Source organism: Saccopteryx leptura, chromosome 1 (assembly GCF_036850995.1).
Source record: "Saccopteryx leptura isolate mSacLep1 chromosome 1, mSacLep1_pri_phased_curated, whole genome shotgun sequence".
Classification (NCBI taxonomy): domain Eukaryota; kingdom Metazoa; phylum Chordata; class Mammalia; order Chiroptera; family Emballonuridae; genus Saccopteryx; species Saccopteryx leptura.
The window spans coordinates 351,038,163-351,053,305 of NC_089503.1; the positions used below are offsets into that span (position 1 = coordinate 351,038,163).

The 15,143-nt window shown below is 41.9% G+C and overlaps 1 protein-coding gene across 2 annotated transcripts in view; it reads right to left on the minus strand.

Moving 5' to 3' along the window:
- Positions 1-15,143, minus strand: part of CD109 (CD109 molecule) — a 135,846-nt gene that overhangs the window by 36,149 nt on the left and 84,554 nt on the right. Inside the window, exons 16-20 of one of the 2 annotated variants that reach the window (XM_066359017.1) lie at positions 9,732-9,806; positions 9,159-9,219; positions 4,372-4,513; positions 3,365-3,482; positions 1,469-1,582 (exon numbers count right to left, since the gene is read on the minus strand). In XM_066359017.1, the coding sequence (XP_066215114.1) occupies positions 1,469-1,582; positions 3,365-3,482; positions 4,372-4,513; positions 9,159-9,219; positions 9,732-9,806 (510 nt within the window). Of the gene's footprint in view, positions 1-1,468; positions 1,583-3,364; positions 3,483-4,371; positions 4,514-9,154; positions 9,220-9,731; positions 9,807-15,143 lie in introns of both variants that reach the window. The other variant, XM_066359018.1, reaches the window with a different exon arrangement.

Genomic DNA, 15,143 nt, shown 5'->3' on the forward strand with positions numbered 1-15,143 from the left:
GACAGTCATTGAGAGTCTCCATTAAATTATTCCAAGGAACGTGTGACTAAGACATTAGCCCTGAAGCATACACTGGTTGTAAACTTTTGTAAAGCAGATCAAAGCCACCAGTCTCATCAAGAATAGCATTTCTCTAGGCCTTATAGCTTATGAATTGTTTTCCCATTTATTTTCTCATCTGTTCTCAAAAGATTTTCCGTAGAGATGGTAATTCCTATTCCCATTTTACAGGTGAGGAAGCTATCATTAAGTGACTGGCTGGTAAGCAGCAGAGCAGGACACTAAGCCCGGCCTCCCATCTAGAGCTTTTGCTCTATACACTGTACCATAGTGACTAGATTAAAAACTAAAAGTTTAAAATAAGAAAAAATGTCCTCTACGGACATAGTCCTTAAAGAGATTATGACATGTTCATGTAGTACTCTAACAAGGTTAATGACATATCCCTAGTGGACTCTGGGCAGGTGGGGAGGAGGCAATCATTTAGTTAACACTGCTATGGGCACACCACAAACAGCGAGCCTAATCCTGCCTCCCAGGGAACTGATGAGCTAAGGAGACACAGGCACGTGACTCCAAAAACAAAGCCTTGAAAACAGAATGCACTGTATAAACACAGGGACAACAAACATAACAGAATGGGGGGGGGGCATCTTACTTTCAAGCCAGGTCTTGAATGAAATAAATTCTTGTCAACTACAGTGGACACAGAATGGCTGTGACAAGAGGCAACACATCCCCGGTGTGACTAAGACTAGGAAACAACTGCAGAAGGCAGGAGAGAGAAAGACCTACCTCAAAGACAATATGGAGGCCCTGGCCGGTTGGCTCAGTGGTAGAGCGTCGGCCTGGTGTGCAGAGGTCCCTGGTTCGATTCCCGGCTGGAGCACACAGGAGAAGCACCCATCTGCTTCTCCACCCCTCCCCCTCTCCTTCCTCTCTGTCTCTCTCTTCCCCTCCCGCAGCCAAGGCTCCATTGGAGCTAAGATGGCCCGGGCGCTGGGGATGGCTCCTTGGCCTCTGCCCCAGGCGCTAGAGTGGCTCTGGTCGCAACAGAGCGATGCCCCAGAGGGGCAGAGCATCGCCCCCTGGTGGGCAGAGTGTCGCCCCCTGGTGGGCGTGCCGGGTGGATCCCGGTCGGGCGCATGCGGGAGTCTGTCTGACTTTCTCTCCCCATTTCTAGCTTCAGAAAAATAAATTAAGAAAAAAAAAAAAAAGACAATATGGAAGTTGTGTGGCTAAAGTGGAGAGCTGTTGCTGAAAAGAGAGAGGAGAGCAAGAAGAGCGAGCGAATGCGTGGGCATGCCAATAGTATCCTTACACGTTAATAAGCAGAAGAGATCCCTGACAAAGTGTGTTTCTGTTCATTCCTCCAGAATGTACAAAAGGTTTATACCAGGCCCCAAATGCTACCCAACCCAGCATGTTTTCTCCATTTAAGTGATAAACAAAACCTTTAATATATTACCTCAGTGGCATCTTTCAAATAATTGAATATGGTTACTTCCAAAGCAAATTCTTCACCTCTGATCACAGAGTAGGGAAGATTCAAAAAAATGAAAAATGGCTGAAAAGCTTGTAGCTGGAACACAATGAACACATATTTTTTTCAAGTCAAAATGTTTCCCATTTTATGCAATTAAAAGCAAGTCTCAAAAACCTTTGAAGCTTATAACTTCACATACAAATGTCCACTTGCCTATCAACATACAGCAAAGAGCATCTTAGCACAAATAAATATGGTAAATTGATTTGATTTCTGTTAGTTAACACTACATTTTATTAAAGGCCTACTAAAAACCAGGTACCTTACGCAAATTATTTCATTTCATCATTACAACCTTAAGAAGCACGTGTTATGCTCATATTTTACAGAAATTAAGTCTGAAGTTCAGAGACCCCTGTGACTAGTGTAAGATCACACTGCCAGTAAATGGAGGAGCCAGGCCTGGGTCTCAGTGTGTCTGAGGCCAAAGCCAAGTTCCTCTATGACTATATTACACTGACTCCACCTATCTGCTTTAAGAGCTGCTGGCCAAATCAAAGGGCCCCCATTTTAGCCTCATGTGCAAAGTCTAAATGACATTCTGCTTGCTATCGTTAACCTGTGCAGACACGTGTACTTCCTCATTGGTGACTCAACTCTGATACTATTGACCAAGTCCTGCAGGGAATGCTGGATTCCTCCCGTCTCCAAAGGTAAATCTCAATTTCTTTATGGCAAGCGTTTTCACTGGCAGCAGAAATTGCCTCCAGAGGTTTATTTGGACATTTGTGTGAATAGCTTAGATTGCCAGTGTTTGAGGGGTGCACTTGGCATTCGGTAGGTGAAGGTCTGCAATGCTCAGGACAATCCCAGACAACAAAAGAATTGTCCCATACCCCTCCTGAGTCTTAAATGTCTGTTCAGACTTTCATGTAGATAAGTACCTGCTTATAATAACCTGAACTTACAATGTAATTCCAACGCATATGTAAACCCAAAGCTTTTTTCGGTACACATGAAATTTTTCATGAATACCCCTATTTTATAAATCAAAAGAAGGTTGCATTTGTTTTGTCTGTAACTTTACTAAAACTTGTTCATGGTTTTAGAAATTGACATCACCATTGGCAGCACCCCTCAAGGTTTTTCGCACTGCTAAAACAATACATGGAGGTCACACTGCATCTCTGCGCATGGCGTAAATATTTATATATGTTACTACGTCTTCTACAGCAGCCATGCCTAGTTGTTTATATCCTGAAATATACATTATTTTATTATGCATTACTGTCTTTTTGTTTATTATTTCATTTAGGACATCATATCAATTTTTTAATTGAATATGTAAGTATATTATATTTTCTATAAAATTCATGTCAATTAGTAAAGGGGCAAAACAAAGTACCCGTTATAATAAGGGGCTTCAGGTGTGACAGAGGTAAGGGCTACTAGTCTAAGACCAATGACAGTAACTCATTCCTCTTGCCAGTGACTGGTTCAGGAAGTGACATGTGATGCAATTTGACCAAAGAGATGAGAAGGAATGTCTGGTGAGGTATGTCTTGAGAAGTTATGTTTGTCCTTGAAATAGAGACATACAGAAATTCTCTCTGTCTTCTGAGCTTTGGAAGTGGTTGTATTTGGTCAATAATAAATTTTCTATCCAAATCTTAATATGGACCTAGCACATTTAGCTGCTTACTACAGCTCACATTCTAAAATACAAAACAGATGAAAAACAGAAAAGAAAAACCTAGAAATCTCTAAACCATGATCAACATCATAAGCAAGCATTTTTAAAAAAAAATCTATTGAAGAGTTGAGACTTCCTTCACTTCATGCACTGTAACAGTTATAAGCAGCACTTTCATACACTACCTCCACTGGTGAAGCTGTTAGCCCAAGGCCTAAGTCCTCAGAGATCACAAAAGCAGTAGCTACCCAAGAAGTGATAGAATCAGGTACAGTCACTTCAAATTCTTGATAAATCCTGGAACTGAAGTCAAGATAAACATAAAAATCACAAAACCAAGAACTGGCACATTTCAAAATAAGTCAACATAACCTAAACCACTTTTTGGAAGAATATTAATTATCTAAATCATTTGCATACCTAACCTTTTTAATTTATGCATAAAACAGCAAGGAAGAGGCCATAGAAAGGTGATAGTGATCCATATTGAAATAAAAGCTTTCTGCCATGTTTATATCTTAAGAATAAACATTATTTTCATAAATTTTTAATAAACGTTTTTCACATGATTCTCATTTTGTCTCTCAATTTGCATACCAGTTTCCCTCTGGGTCCAAATCAATGCTATTATTTGTTGGGTATTTTTTTAGGTGTGACCTGTGTCTTATGTCTTATTCCACCTTTCCATAAATGGCTGATTATAGAATACATATAGATTTCATGATTTCCCTGCTCAGTCATCCAGCCAGGTAGCACAGGGTTTGTCATCAAAGCTGGATTCCTTACATGCCCACATCTGTCTTCCCTGTGGCTCACAGGGATGTTTTATTGGGAGCCACAAGGTAGAGGGGGAAGCCATGAGTGTACCCCACCCCAAGGCCACAAGTATACTCTTAGCAACTTTTCAACAATGAGAACTAAAAGACTTCAAGGAAGTTAAAATCATCTTTAATTAGAAAAAAAAAAAACCTATCTTCTACTTAATGATACTTTCACTGTTACAATTTGCATGTGTCCTTATTAAATACTATATTTACATACAATAAACATTCTGAAATAAAAAACCTTTTGGTCTATTTATACTATAGTACTGATCCATATATTTGTACTTGTACATTAGAAAGAGGCAAAACTTCTTTAAAACTAACACTAAACAAAATATACAGGGACAAACAACTTTATAAATTTTTACCCCATGTTGGTGTCCAGCCAAATCCAAGTCTCTGGAAAATGCTTTCTGACATGCGGATTACCAGCTGAAGAAAAGTCATATGAATCTAACCAGTATCCTTCATTTTCTTCCAGGTAGTCGTCAGTAAATGCTACACTTTCATCTAAAAATAAACATTGACAACTCATAGAGAGAGAGCAGGCTGACAGCTAGGGGGAGGGGTTGGGGAAGGGGATGAAGAGATTGAGCAAAAACAGGGGGAAATTCTTGGACATGGATAGCAGTGTGGTGATTGCCGCGAAGTGGGGGGCGATGTGGAGAATGGGGTGGAGGGATACATGGAGACCAACAGAGACTGGACTTAGGGCGGGGGATGTACACGCAATATGGTGTACAGAGATGTGTTGTAGAATTGGGCATCTGAAGTCTGTATAACTTTGTTACTCAGTATCAGCCCAATAAATTCAACTAAAAAAAGAGAGAGAAAAATAAACATTGACAATGGTTAGGAAAAAAGTCACCGCAAAGAATGATTATAAACTTAGTCTACAGAATTGCAGCATCTCTCAGCTGAACGGGACATCAGAGTTCATTGTCCAATCTTCTCATTTTGCAGATGAGAAATATGAGAATTAAATGACTTACCCAATACCACGTGGCCAATTATAGCCAAGAGAACACTAATAAAAAAGTGTCCTGCCCTCATGGCCTATACCTGAAAAACTAACTTATAACTCAGTTGCTAAAAAAAAAAAAATCAGTTAAATCTCACATTTTTAAAGCTGCCTCCAATGTTGCTTTTCTTCTCTTTTTAGCTAACACTGATTACCATTGGCTACAATAGTTGTAAGATGCTACTAATTTTATTCTTATTAAAAAGCCATATTGCCATACAGACTCTAGATCACCTATCTCTATTTTTGCAACTCATCTGTATGTCCAAAATTACTTAATAGTAAAATATAAAAGCATAATACTATAGCAGGTACCAAGGCTGCAAAGATGAATGCAATGAGCTCTGCTCATAGTCTATGGAGGAGGCCAACAAATAGGAAATTGTACCAAACATGGTAAGACCAATAATAGACATACATAAAATGTCTATTACGCAGAAAATGGTTGATTTTACACAGACTCTGAATGATGAAAAGCGTATGGCTAGGGCGGGGGGGGGGGGGTCTATTTTGCATTGTTTTGGGCATCCCATTTTCCTTAAGTCTCCAGATAAAGAGAATCCCACATCAAATATCCCATGCTGAAGGCTTTGTATATAATCCTTTAAGTAATATTGACCCATTAAAGGTTTTTAAGTAAGTAGAAACATGCTCTAACCCATGTTTACATGACAACTCTGGCTTCAGTGTGAACAGTGGTTGAGAGCTAGAAATAGAGGTAGGCAAACTGTCAGTCAAGAAGCTAGAGCAATGGTCAAGGAGACACTGATAAGGGCCTGAAACCAAGGAAAGGAGAGGAAGGATAGTCTCAAGAGATAATTCTCTATCTCTTTGGATGGATGACCTCTCTGTATGCCCATGGCACACTGCACTTCTTCCATCAGCACCCTCTTCGAACTGTATGTTGCTTTGCCCCACTAGACCACGTTGGAAGCTCCACTGCCTCATACATGCTAAGCATGCAATTAATATCATCACTGTCTTCTGAATAATGAATAAACAAACTGAATCTGAGGGATAATGTAACAGCTAATTACAGACTTATCAGTGCCAAACACGTGTTAAGCATTTATATGCTTTTGAATTTAACCTCACAATAACCTTCAAATACAAAAAAATATTATTAGTCTTCTACTTCAGGGGGAAAACTGTGGCTTAGAGAGGTTAATTGATTTTCTCAGTCATAAAGCCAGAATTCAAAGCCAGAAGTATTTGATGGTAAATTCCTTCCCTAACCACTATGCTGTTACATATCAGACAGAAAGCAAGGACAAGTTCCGAGTTTTTGATTTACATATCTGAGTAAATAACAATTTCAATCAAAACATATTAAGGAAGAGTGAGGTAGCAAGACAAGATCATAAACCTGCTTTGTGACCTACTGAATTTAAGGTATTTGTGGAGCCTCAGGGTGAAGATACAGAGGGGTAAGATCAACAGTCAAGTCATTCTACAGTTGAGTTGATGGAGAAGATGTCAGGGAAGGATGAAGGACTAGGGAAGAATTCTACTAAAGTCATTAACCATGTGGTCCAGGCCAGGTATTAGAGGAAAGGTGAGGCAGAAGGAGCCAAAAACCCAGAATAACGAGAGGTCAAGACCAAAGAAGACATTTAATAGTGTTTTAGGGGAGTAAGAAAATACGCAAGGTAGAAGAACAGGCATTTGAAATGTTAGGAGTAGAGCCATGTTCAGGTGATAATATGACGTTGGGTGACTACTGTTTCCATAGCAGTGATCACAAGACAGCGCACATTAGATGGATCAACCACATCAGGGGTCCCCAAACTACGGCCTGCGGGCCACATGCGGCCCCCTGAGGCCATTTATCCGGCCCCTGCCACACTTCCAGAAGGGGCACCTCTTTCATTGGTGGTCAGTGAGAGGAGCACAGGATCCTGTGCTCCTGGAGTACTGTATGTGGTGGCACCGCAAAGCGCAGTGTTGCTCACGTACAGTACTACTTCCGGTGACGCGGGACGCATGTGTCATGGCTCCGGAAGCGCGTCATATCACTTGTTATGGCTAGCAGTGACAGTGACAAATATGGAACTAGACATTGGCCATCTCATTAGCCAAAAGCAGGCCCATAGTTCCCATTGAAATACTGGTCACTTTGTTTATTTAAATTCACTTGTTCTTTATTTTAAATATTGTATTTGTTCCCATTTTGTTTTTTTACTTTAAAATAAGATATGTGCAGTGTGCCTAGGGATTTGTTCATAGTTTTTTTTATAGTCTGGCCCTCCAACGGTCTGAGGGACAGTGAACCGGCCCCCTGTGTAAAAAGTTTGGGGACCCCTGAACCACATGGATGTTCAAATCCCCCAGGATGACAACAGGAGTAAGACTTTGAATCTTTTGTGAGAACATCAATATATATATAGGGAGAATGGGAAAGTAGGTGACTTCAATTTTGATTAAAGAAATTATAATTAAAATTTCTGAGCTTCAAATAATAAAGGGCTTTTAACTGAGGATTGTTGAACAACAGTCTTAAAGCAGCTAAGAAAAAGTAGCCAAATATATATATCTCCTATGTCCCTACTGACCCTGATCCAGAAGAAAAGCAGATAAATAAATGTTCATTTGAGAAGGTTTCTAGGGATACAATATGCTAGTAAGAGGATCAGGGTTTTTTTTGTTATTGTGAAAAGGCAGAAGAAGATTCTCAGAAAAGGTAAAGGGTATGGAGTGTTACTCATGGGTATGACAGTGGGCATCTGGAGTTGATAAGTAAAGATGAACAAAGATGGGTAATATAGCTGAGACTGAGAGAATGAAAAAAGGTAGATTGCTTGGAAGGTTGTTTAGGATAGATAATTATATGAAGAAAGCTAAATGCACCATATGTCTTCAATGCATAGAGATTATAATAACTCCACAAAATCTTTAAGACTATAAAATTATCCTTTTAGTTTCAGGAGAGGGGCTCAGGTATGTGGCAAGAACTAAATCAATGACAAAGAGCTTAGTGTGGAAAAACTGAGAACACCCGACAAAAAATAGGGAGTTTAGGGACAGAAACTAGGACAATTCTGAAGCCTCTTGAAATGATATTAGTATAACTTTACCTGAAAGAAAAGAGAACAACTTCTGTAATTACCTATTCTCATTTCTACATTTCCTCAGTCAAAACATCTTATGAGGCCCTGGCCGGTTGGCTCAGTGGTAGAGCGTCGGCCTGGTGTGCAGAAGTCCCAGGTTCGATTCCCGGCCAGGGCACACAGGAGAAGTGCCCATCTGCTTCTCCACCCCTCCCCCTCTCCTTCCTCTCTGTCTCTCTCTTCCCCTCCCGCAGCCGAGGCTCCATTGGAGCAAAGATGGCCTGGGTGCTGGGGATGGCTGCTTGGCCTCTGCCCTGGGCGCTAGGCAGAGCATCGCCCCCTGGTGGGCGTGCCAGGTGGATCCCAGTCGGGCGCATGCGGGAATCTGTCTCTCCCCATTTCCAGCTTCAGAAAAGTATAAAAAAATAAATAAAATAAAATAAAATAAAATAAAATAAAATAAAATAAAATAAAATAAAATAAACATCTTATGACTTTCTTCCTAAAAGTAAACTTATTATTAGCTAAGTGGCCAATTGTATTTAGCAGTCCAGGGAATTAGGATATATAGATGTGATCTTGCCAGGAAGAACTCAAATTGAGGCGATGAGTGTATGTTTGTGTGTATCTGTGTCTCTGTGTGTGTGTCTGCACATGCCAACATACTTTACAGTATCTGGGCTACATTCTAGTGAACATCAAAAAGTTAGAGAACAAAAATGTGTCAAAAACGTATCGCTCCTTTTATCTAATTCCAAAATAATATCACAGTTTAGAATACAGATTGAAAGAATAGGATCTTCCAGTATGTCCAAAAATGAATATGAAAAATGAACCTCAAAGAATTAAGAAAGCAAATGGAAAGCATTCATTTCAAAGAGCTAGACAGAAGCCCAGTTGAGCACTGCATGTCACAGTCCAGGTATACTTCCAAGTACATTCAACACCAAACATTTCATGATAAAAGAACAGAAAATAAAAATCACAGTATCCATGTTCAATCAGAAAGTATTCATACCTACATACGTAATTTTAAATATCTGAAAGGCTTAAATACTTGAAAAGCATATTGCCAAGTTTTACTTACAAACACCATCAATGTAATCCTTCACAAGGCTTGCATCTGTCAATACCCAGAGATCACATTCCTAGGAAGAATAATCAACATTTTCTCTTAAAAGTTTAATGCTCTCTCACTTGTCACAGCAGTCTCCCATACGCCTAACTCACTCTTGCTCACTTGTTTTTAACTCTTGCTCATTTTTGAGTATTTAAGTATGTACATGAACATGCATTCTTTCTCCCTCTCTCCCTCCCCCATACATGGACACAGATAAACACACACGCGTGCGCGCGCACACACACACACACACACACACACACACACGCACACTCATAATAAGCCAAGAAAAGTGATATGAAGGAAAGAAATTATTTGTTTGACAATTCCATTAATTTCTCTAACCATGAGTTTTTCCATTTGCTTTTAAAACTGGAAGGATGATTATCTTTCCATTTCAAATTACACTTATATAACAGTCTACACTTCAGCAACACATTTAATAAAAGGTTAACGTTTTACCATTTAGATCATTAAGTCTAAAAGTGTTTGCAAGAGTAAGATACTAATATCTTTTTAAATACAGCAAACTAAACATACCTGAAAGACTGCAAAAGAATTCATGAACATGCCTAAATAATATCCTGTGTTATAAAGTTCCAACTCATGGACCACCTAAGGAGGAGATAAAAAATATGGAATGGATAGATTCCTAGCAACCTGTTCTGCCCTCTGCAATATTTCTTACACGAAACTTAGATAAGACACAGCCCTCATACTTATCACATTTGAAAATGACATAAATGTAGAAATAATGAATACGTGAATGCCTTGTTCATGATTCAGTCAAAATTACATTTCTTATTTAAATTTATTTTTAGTCTGTTTAGCAATCAAGAGATCCTAAGAAGTATGTACTTGAATTTTTCCCAGGAGGAATTTAAGTGTCACTGGTTGACAAGACCAACAAATCAGGGTCAGCATTAAAAATAACCAATACTTGGGGGCAGAGATAAGATAAATTCGATGGTTAAAATGAATTCTGCACTATATCAGTTAAAAGAATTTTAAATAACACAAAGATAAAATTCATAAAAGATGAAATGTAAATTATCAATATGAAGAAAAAATATTCAACCTCATTGATCATCAAAGCAATGCAAATTACAACATCCTAAAGATCTTTTTTTTTTTCAATGAGACATTTGCATGTATCATATTAACAATGTTATTTTTTAAGAACAGTACTCATTGCTAGCAGGAGTAAGTAAAATTGGCAGTTCTTTAAAAAGTTAAACACAGAATTAGAATATGGCCCAGCAATTGCATATATATATATATTGTATATCCAAAAATAAGTGAAAACAGAGACTCAAAGAAATCCCTGTAAGCCAATGTTCATCGCAGCATTAGCCATAATAGCCAGAACACAGAAACAGCCTAATCACCCATCAATAGAAGAATGGATAAACAAGATGTAGCATTATCCATACAACAGAATACTATTCAGCCATAAAAATCAATAGTTCTGATACAAGCTACAATATGGGTGAACCTTGAAAACATTATGCTAAGTGAAATAAGGACAAATATTAAATGATTCTACTTACCTGAAATAGCTGGAATAGATAAACTCATAAAGCAGAATTAGAGATACCAAGGGCTGGGGAAAGGGAAGAATGGGGAGTTCTTCCTTAATGGCTACAGAGTCTCTGTTTGGAGTTATGAAAAAGTTTTGGAAAGGCACTGGGTGGCTGTACAACCTTATGAATGTAATTTCTGCCACTGAATTATACTGTTAAGAATTACATTTTTGCCCTGGCCAGTTGGCTGAGTGGTAGATCATCAGCCTGGTGTATGGATGTCCCAGGTTTGATTCCCAATTAGGACACACAGGAGAAGTGCCCCTCTGCTTCTCCAGCTCTCCCCCTCTCGCTTCTCTCTTTCTCTCTCTCTCTCTTCTCCTCCCACAGCCATGGCTCAATTGGAGCAAAATGGACTTGGGAGCTGAGCAACGGAGCAATACCCCAGATGGTCAGAACATTGCCCCCTACTGTGCTTGCCGAGTGGATCCCGGTTGGGGAGCATATGGGAGTCTTTCTTGCTTCCCCTCCTCTTACTGAATAATAAAAAAAAAATTATACTTTTATGTTATATACACATTCTACTACAATAAAAAAGTTAAGATATTATACCCTTTCAGTAAATATTTTGATACATCTCTCTTATTTACATTAGCATTAACCAGACAAATTAACACAAAATCAGAAATGAAAATCATAAAAGAATGTACGTAGAAGTTGGTGCTGGCCATTTGGCTCAGTGGATACAGTGTTGGCTCAGCATGCTGACTTCCTGGGTTTGATCCCCAGTCAGGGCACAAGTGAGAAGCAACCATCTTCTTTTCTTCCCCTTTCTCCCTCCCTTCTCTCTCTCTTCTCCCCTCTCACAGCCAGTGACTCAACTGGTTTATGACAGCCTCAGGTGCTGAAGATAGTTCAGCTGGCCCAAGCATTGGTCCTGGGCATTGAGGATAGCTCAGTTGATTCAAGCATCGGCCCCAGACAGGAGGTGCCAGGTGGATCCTGGTCAGGATGCACACAGGAGTCTATCTCCCCTCCTCTCACTTAAAATAAAAAATTTTATTATTTTTTTATTTAGTGAGAGGAGAGGAGGCCAAGACAGACTCCTATACATGCCCCTACCCAGATCCACTGGCAAGCCCCCTAGGGGGCAATGCTCAGCCCATCTGAGGCTCTTGCTCCTTTGCAACCGGAGCCATTTTTTTAGTGCCTGAGGCAGAGGTCATGGAGCCATCTTCAGAGCCCAGGGCCAACTCATTCCAATTGAGCCATGGCTGCAGGAGGGGAGGATAAAAGAGAGAGAGAGAGAGAGAGAGAGAAGGGGGAGGCGGAGGGGTGGAAAAGCAGATAGGCACTCCTTCTGTGTGCCCTGACCAGGAATCAAACCTGGGTCTTCCACACACCGGGCCCATACTCTACCAGAGACAATTGGCCAGGGCATAAAATAAAATTTAAAAATTTTAAGATTGGCCCTGGCCGGTTGGCTCAGTGGTAGAGCGTTGGCCTGGCGTGCGGAAGTCCTGGGTTCGATTCCCGGCCAGGGCACACAGGAGAAGTACCCATCTGCTTCTCCACCCCTCCCCCTCTCCTTCCTCTCTGTCTCTCTCTTCCCCTCCTGCAGCCAAGGCTCCATTGGAGCAAAGATGGCCCAGGCGCTAGGGATGGCTCCGTGGCCTCTGCCTCAGGTGCTTGAGTGGCTCTGGTGGCAACAGAGCGACGCCCCAGAGGGGCAGAGCATCGCCCCCTGGTGAGCATGCCGGGTGGATCCCGGTCGGGTGCATGCGGGAATCTGTCTGACTGCCTCCCCGTTTCCAGCTTCAGAAAAATACAAAAAAGAAAAAAGAAAAAAATTTTAAATTATAGGTAGAAATTTTAAAAAACCAAACAAGTTTAAAATTAAACACCAAAACTATTGTTCCTGCTATGCCAATGACAACCACTATTACATCCATGGTAAGCAAACGTGGTGCTAGAATAGGCACCAAGAAGAAAACAACAGAATGAGAAAACACAATTTCATACTACCTCAACAGGTTGGCAAATACAGTTATTAGCCCAGCAATAGACAATGGAGACTGAGCCAGGCATAATGGAGAGAAAAAGTCTTCAGTTCCATGACTCAAATTCTGTCCCGGAACACAAATACATGTAAAATCACATCCTGCTGACAGCCAGGCGTGAGCTGATGAAATAATCTAGGAAAAGGTGTCAATCACACTGACTCAATAAAAAGGCACGGCAAAAGCTGCCGCTTGGGCTAATGAAGGAAAGGCTGGTGTCTGAAATTATCCCTGGAAGATCTAGTACACTTAAATTATTCTAAGGCAGCAGCGCATATAAATTTCACAAGAATGAAAGAAGCCAAAGTGATCTATTATCACAGCCCACTGACTCCCTCCTTCAGAGCTAACTCTGGCAAAACAATAGAAACAAGCAGGAAACTTGGGTGTGTGGGATGAGAAAACCCTGGAAGAGTGCAGAATGTCTTGAATGGTTGTGTTGGGAGGGAGTGGACGGCGAAAAGCTACTAAAGGCAGCAGATAATGGGCTGGAGGAAAGGTTTTTAGGCTCTGCTCTTGCTTCTGACCAGGCATAGCCTCAGGAAGCTCATTCGTTGCAATTTCACTGCCAAAAATCGCCAGTGGCGACAGCAACCCAAACTACCTGTGCAGGGGTCCGGAAAGTAGTAGCCGGCCAGCACCTCTGCGCTTCTGGTGTGAGAATGTGAGGGAAATATGTGGACAGACCCCCTAGCCTTCAAGCATTCACTCTTCCTCCCCTTCTTCTCCAAATCCTCAAGGCTGATGGATCACCTCCCTGGTGCTGCGTTGCTCTAAGAGCTTAAATAAGAAATACTAAAGAGCCCTGGCCAGTTGGCTCAGTGGTAGAGCATCGGCCTGGAGTGCAGAAGTCCCGGGTTCGATTCCCAGCCAGGGCACATAGGAGAAGTGCCCATTTGCTTCTCCACTCCTCCCCCTCTCCTTCCTCTCTGTCTCTCTCTTCCCCTCCCGCAGCTGAGGCTCCACTGGAGCAAAGATGGCCCGGGCGCTGGGGATGGCTCCTTGGCCTCTGCCCCAGGCGCTAGAGTGGCTCTGGTCGCAACAGAGCGATGCCCCGGAGGGGCAGAGCATCGCCCCCTGGTGGGCAGAGCGTCGTCCCCTGGTGGGCGTGCCGGGTGGATCCCAGTCGGGCGCATGCGGGAGTCTGTCTGACTGTCTCTCCCCGTTTCCGGCTTCAGAAAAATACAGGAAAAAAAAAAAAAAAGAAATACTAAAGAGAAGGAGGCAGTACACAGGGCAGATCAAGAGTAGCTCTCTAGTCCCTTCAACTCGATCTCTCCCCTTGCTTTAAATTCACAAGATGTAAACAGAACATGGTGTTCAGCCTTATCCAAAAGACATTATCAGAGTAGCTTCCAAACCAACTAGACATTCAAAGAGTGTAACTTCCATAAAAGACATCCAGCCAGACAAAAGAGCACATAAAACAGAATATTGAAAAAGTCAGCTCAAGATTTAAAGTAAACATAGTAAATATACATAAGGAAATAGGGATTATATAGCAATATAAAACAAGAACAGGCCCTGGCCAGCTGACTCAGCAGTAGAGCATCGGCTGGCGTACGGATATCCCAGGTTCGATTCCCAGCCAGGGCACAGAGAAGAGGAGCCCATCTGCTTCTCCACCCCTCCCCCTCTCCTTTCTCTCTCTCTCGTCCCCTCCCGCAGCCAAGGCTCCACTGGAGCAAAGTTGGCGCAGGCGCTGAGGATGGCTCCATGGCCTCTGCCTCAGGTGCTAAAATGGCCCCGGTTGCAACAGAGCAATGCCCCAGAGGGGCCGAGCATCACCCCCTGGTGGGCATGCCAAGGGGGGGCGGGAAATCCTGGTCAGGCGCATGTGGGAGTCTGTCTCTCTGCCTCCCCGCATCTCACTTCAGAAAAAAAAAAAAACTAACGAAAGGTTAAAAATAAAATGATAGAAAAATATATCAGGCAGGTGTAAACCTCAGGAAAGCTGGGGCAGAAATCCTAATATCTGACAATATTTAATGTAAATAATAGAGAGATAGAGACAGAGACAGACAGACACACAGAGAGCATGAGCACTAAATAATTGTGTGTGTATCAGAGGCTGATTAAGGTCGGTTGAGGCCCTAGGCACGACGAAAATATCGGGTTTCTTAAAAAACTCGGTGTCAGCCCTGGCCGGTTGGCTCAGTGGTAGAGCGTCGGCCTGGCGTGTAGAAGTCCCGGGTTCGATTCCCGGCCAGGGCACACAGGAGAAGCGCCCATCTGCTTCTCCACCCCTCCCCCTCCTTCCTCTCTGTCTCTCTCTTCCCCTCCCGCAGCGAGGCACCATTGGAGCAAAGATGGCCTGGGCGCTGGGGATGGCTCCTTGGCCTCTGCCCCAGGCGCTAGAGTGGCTCTGG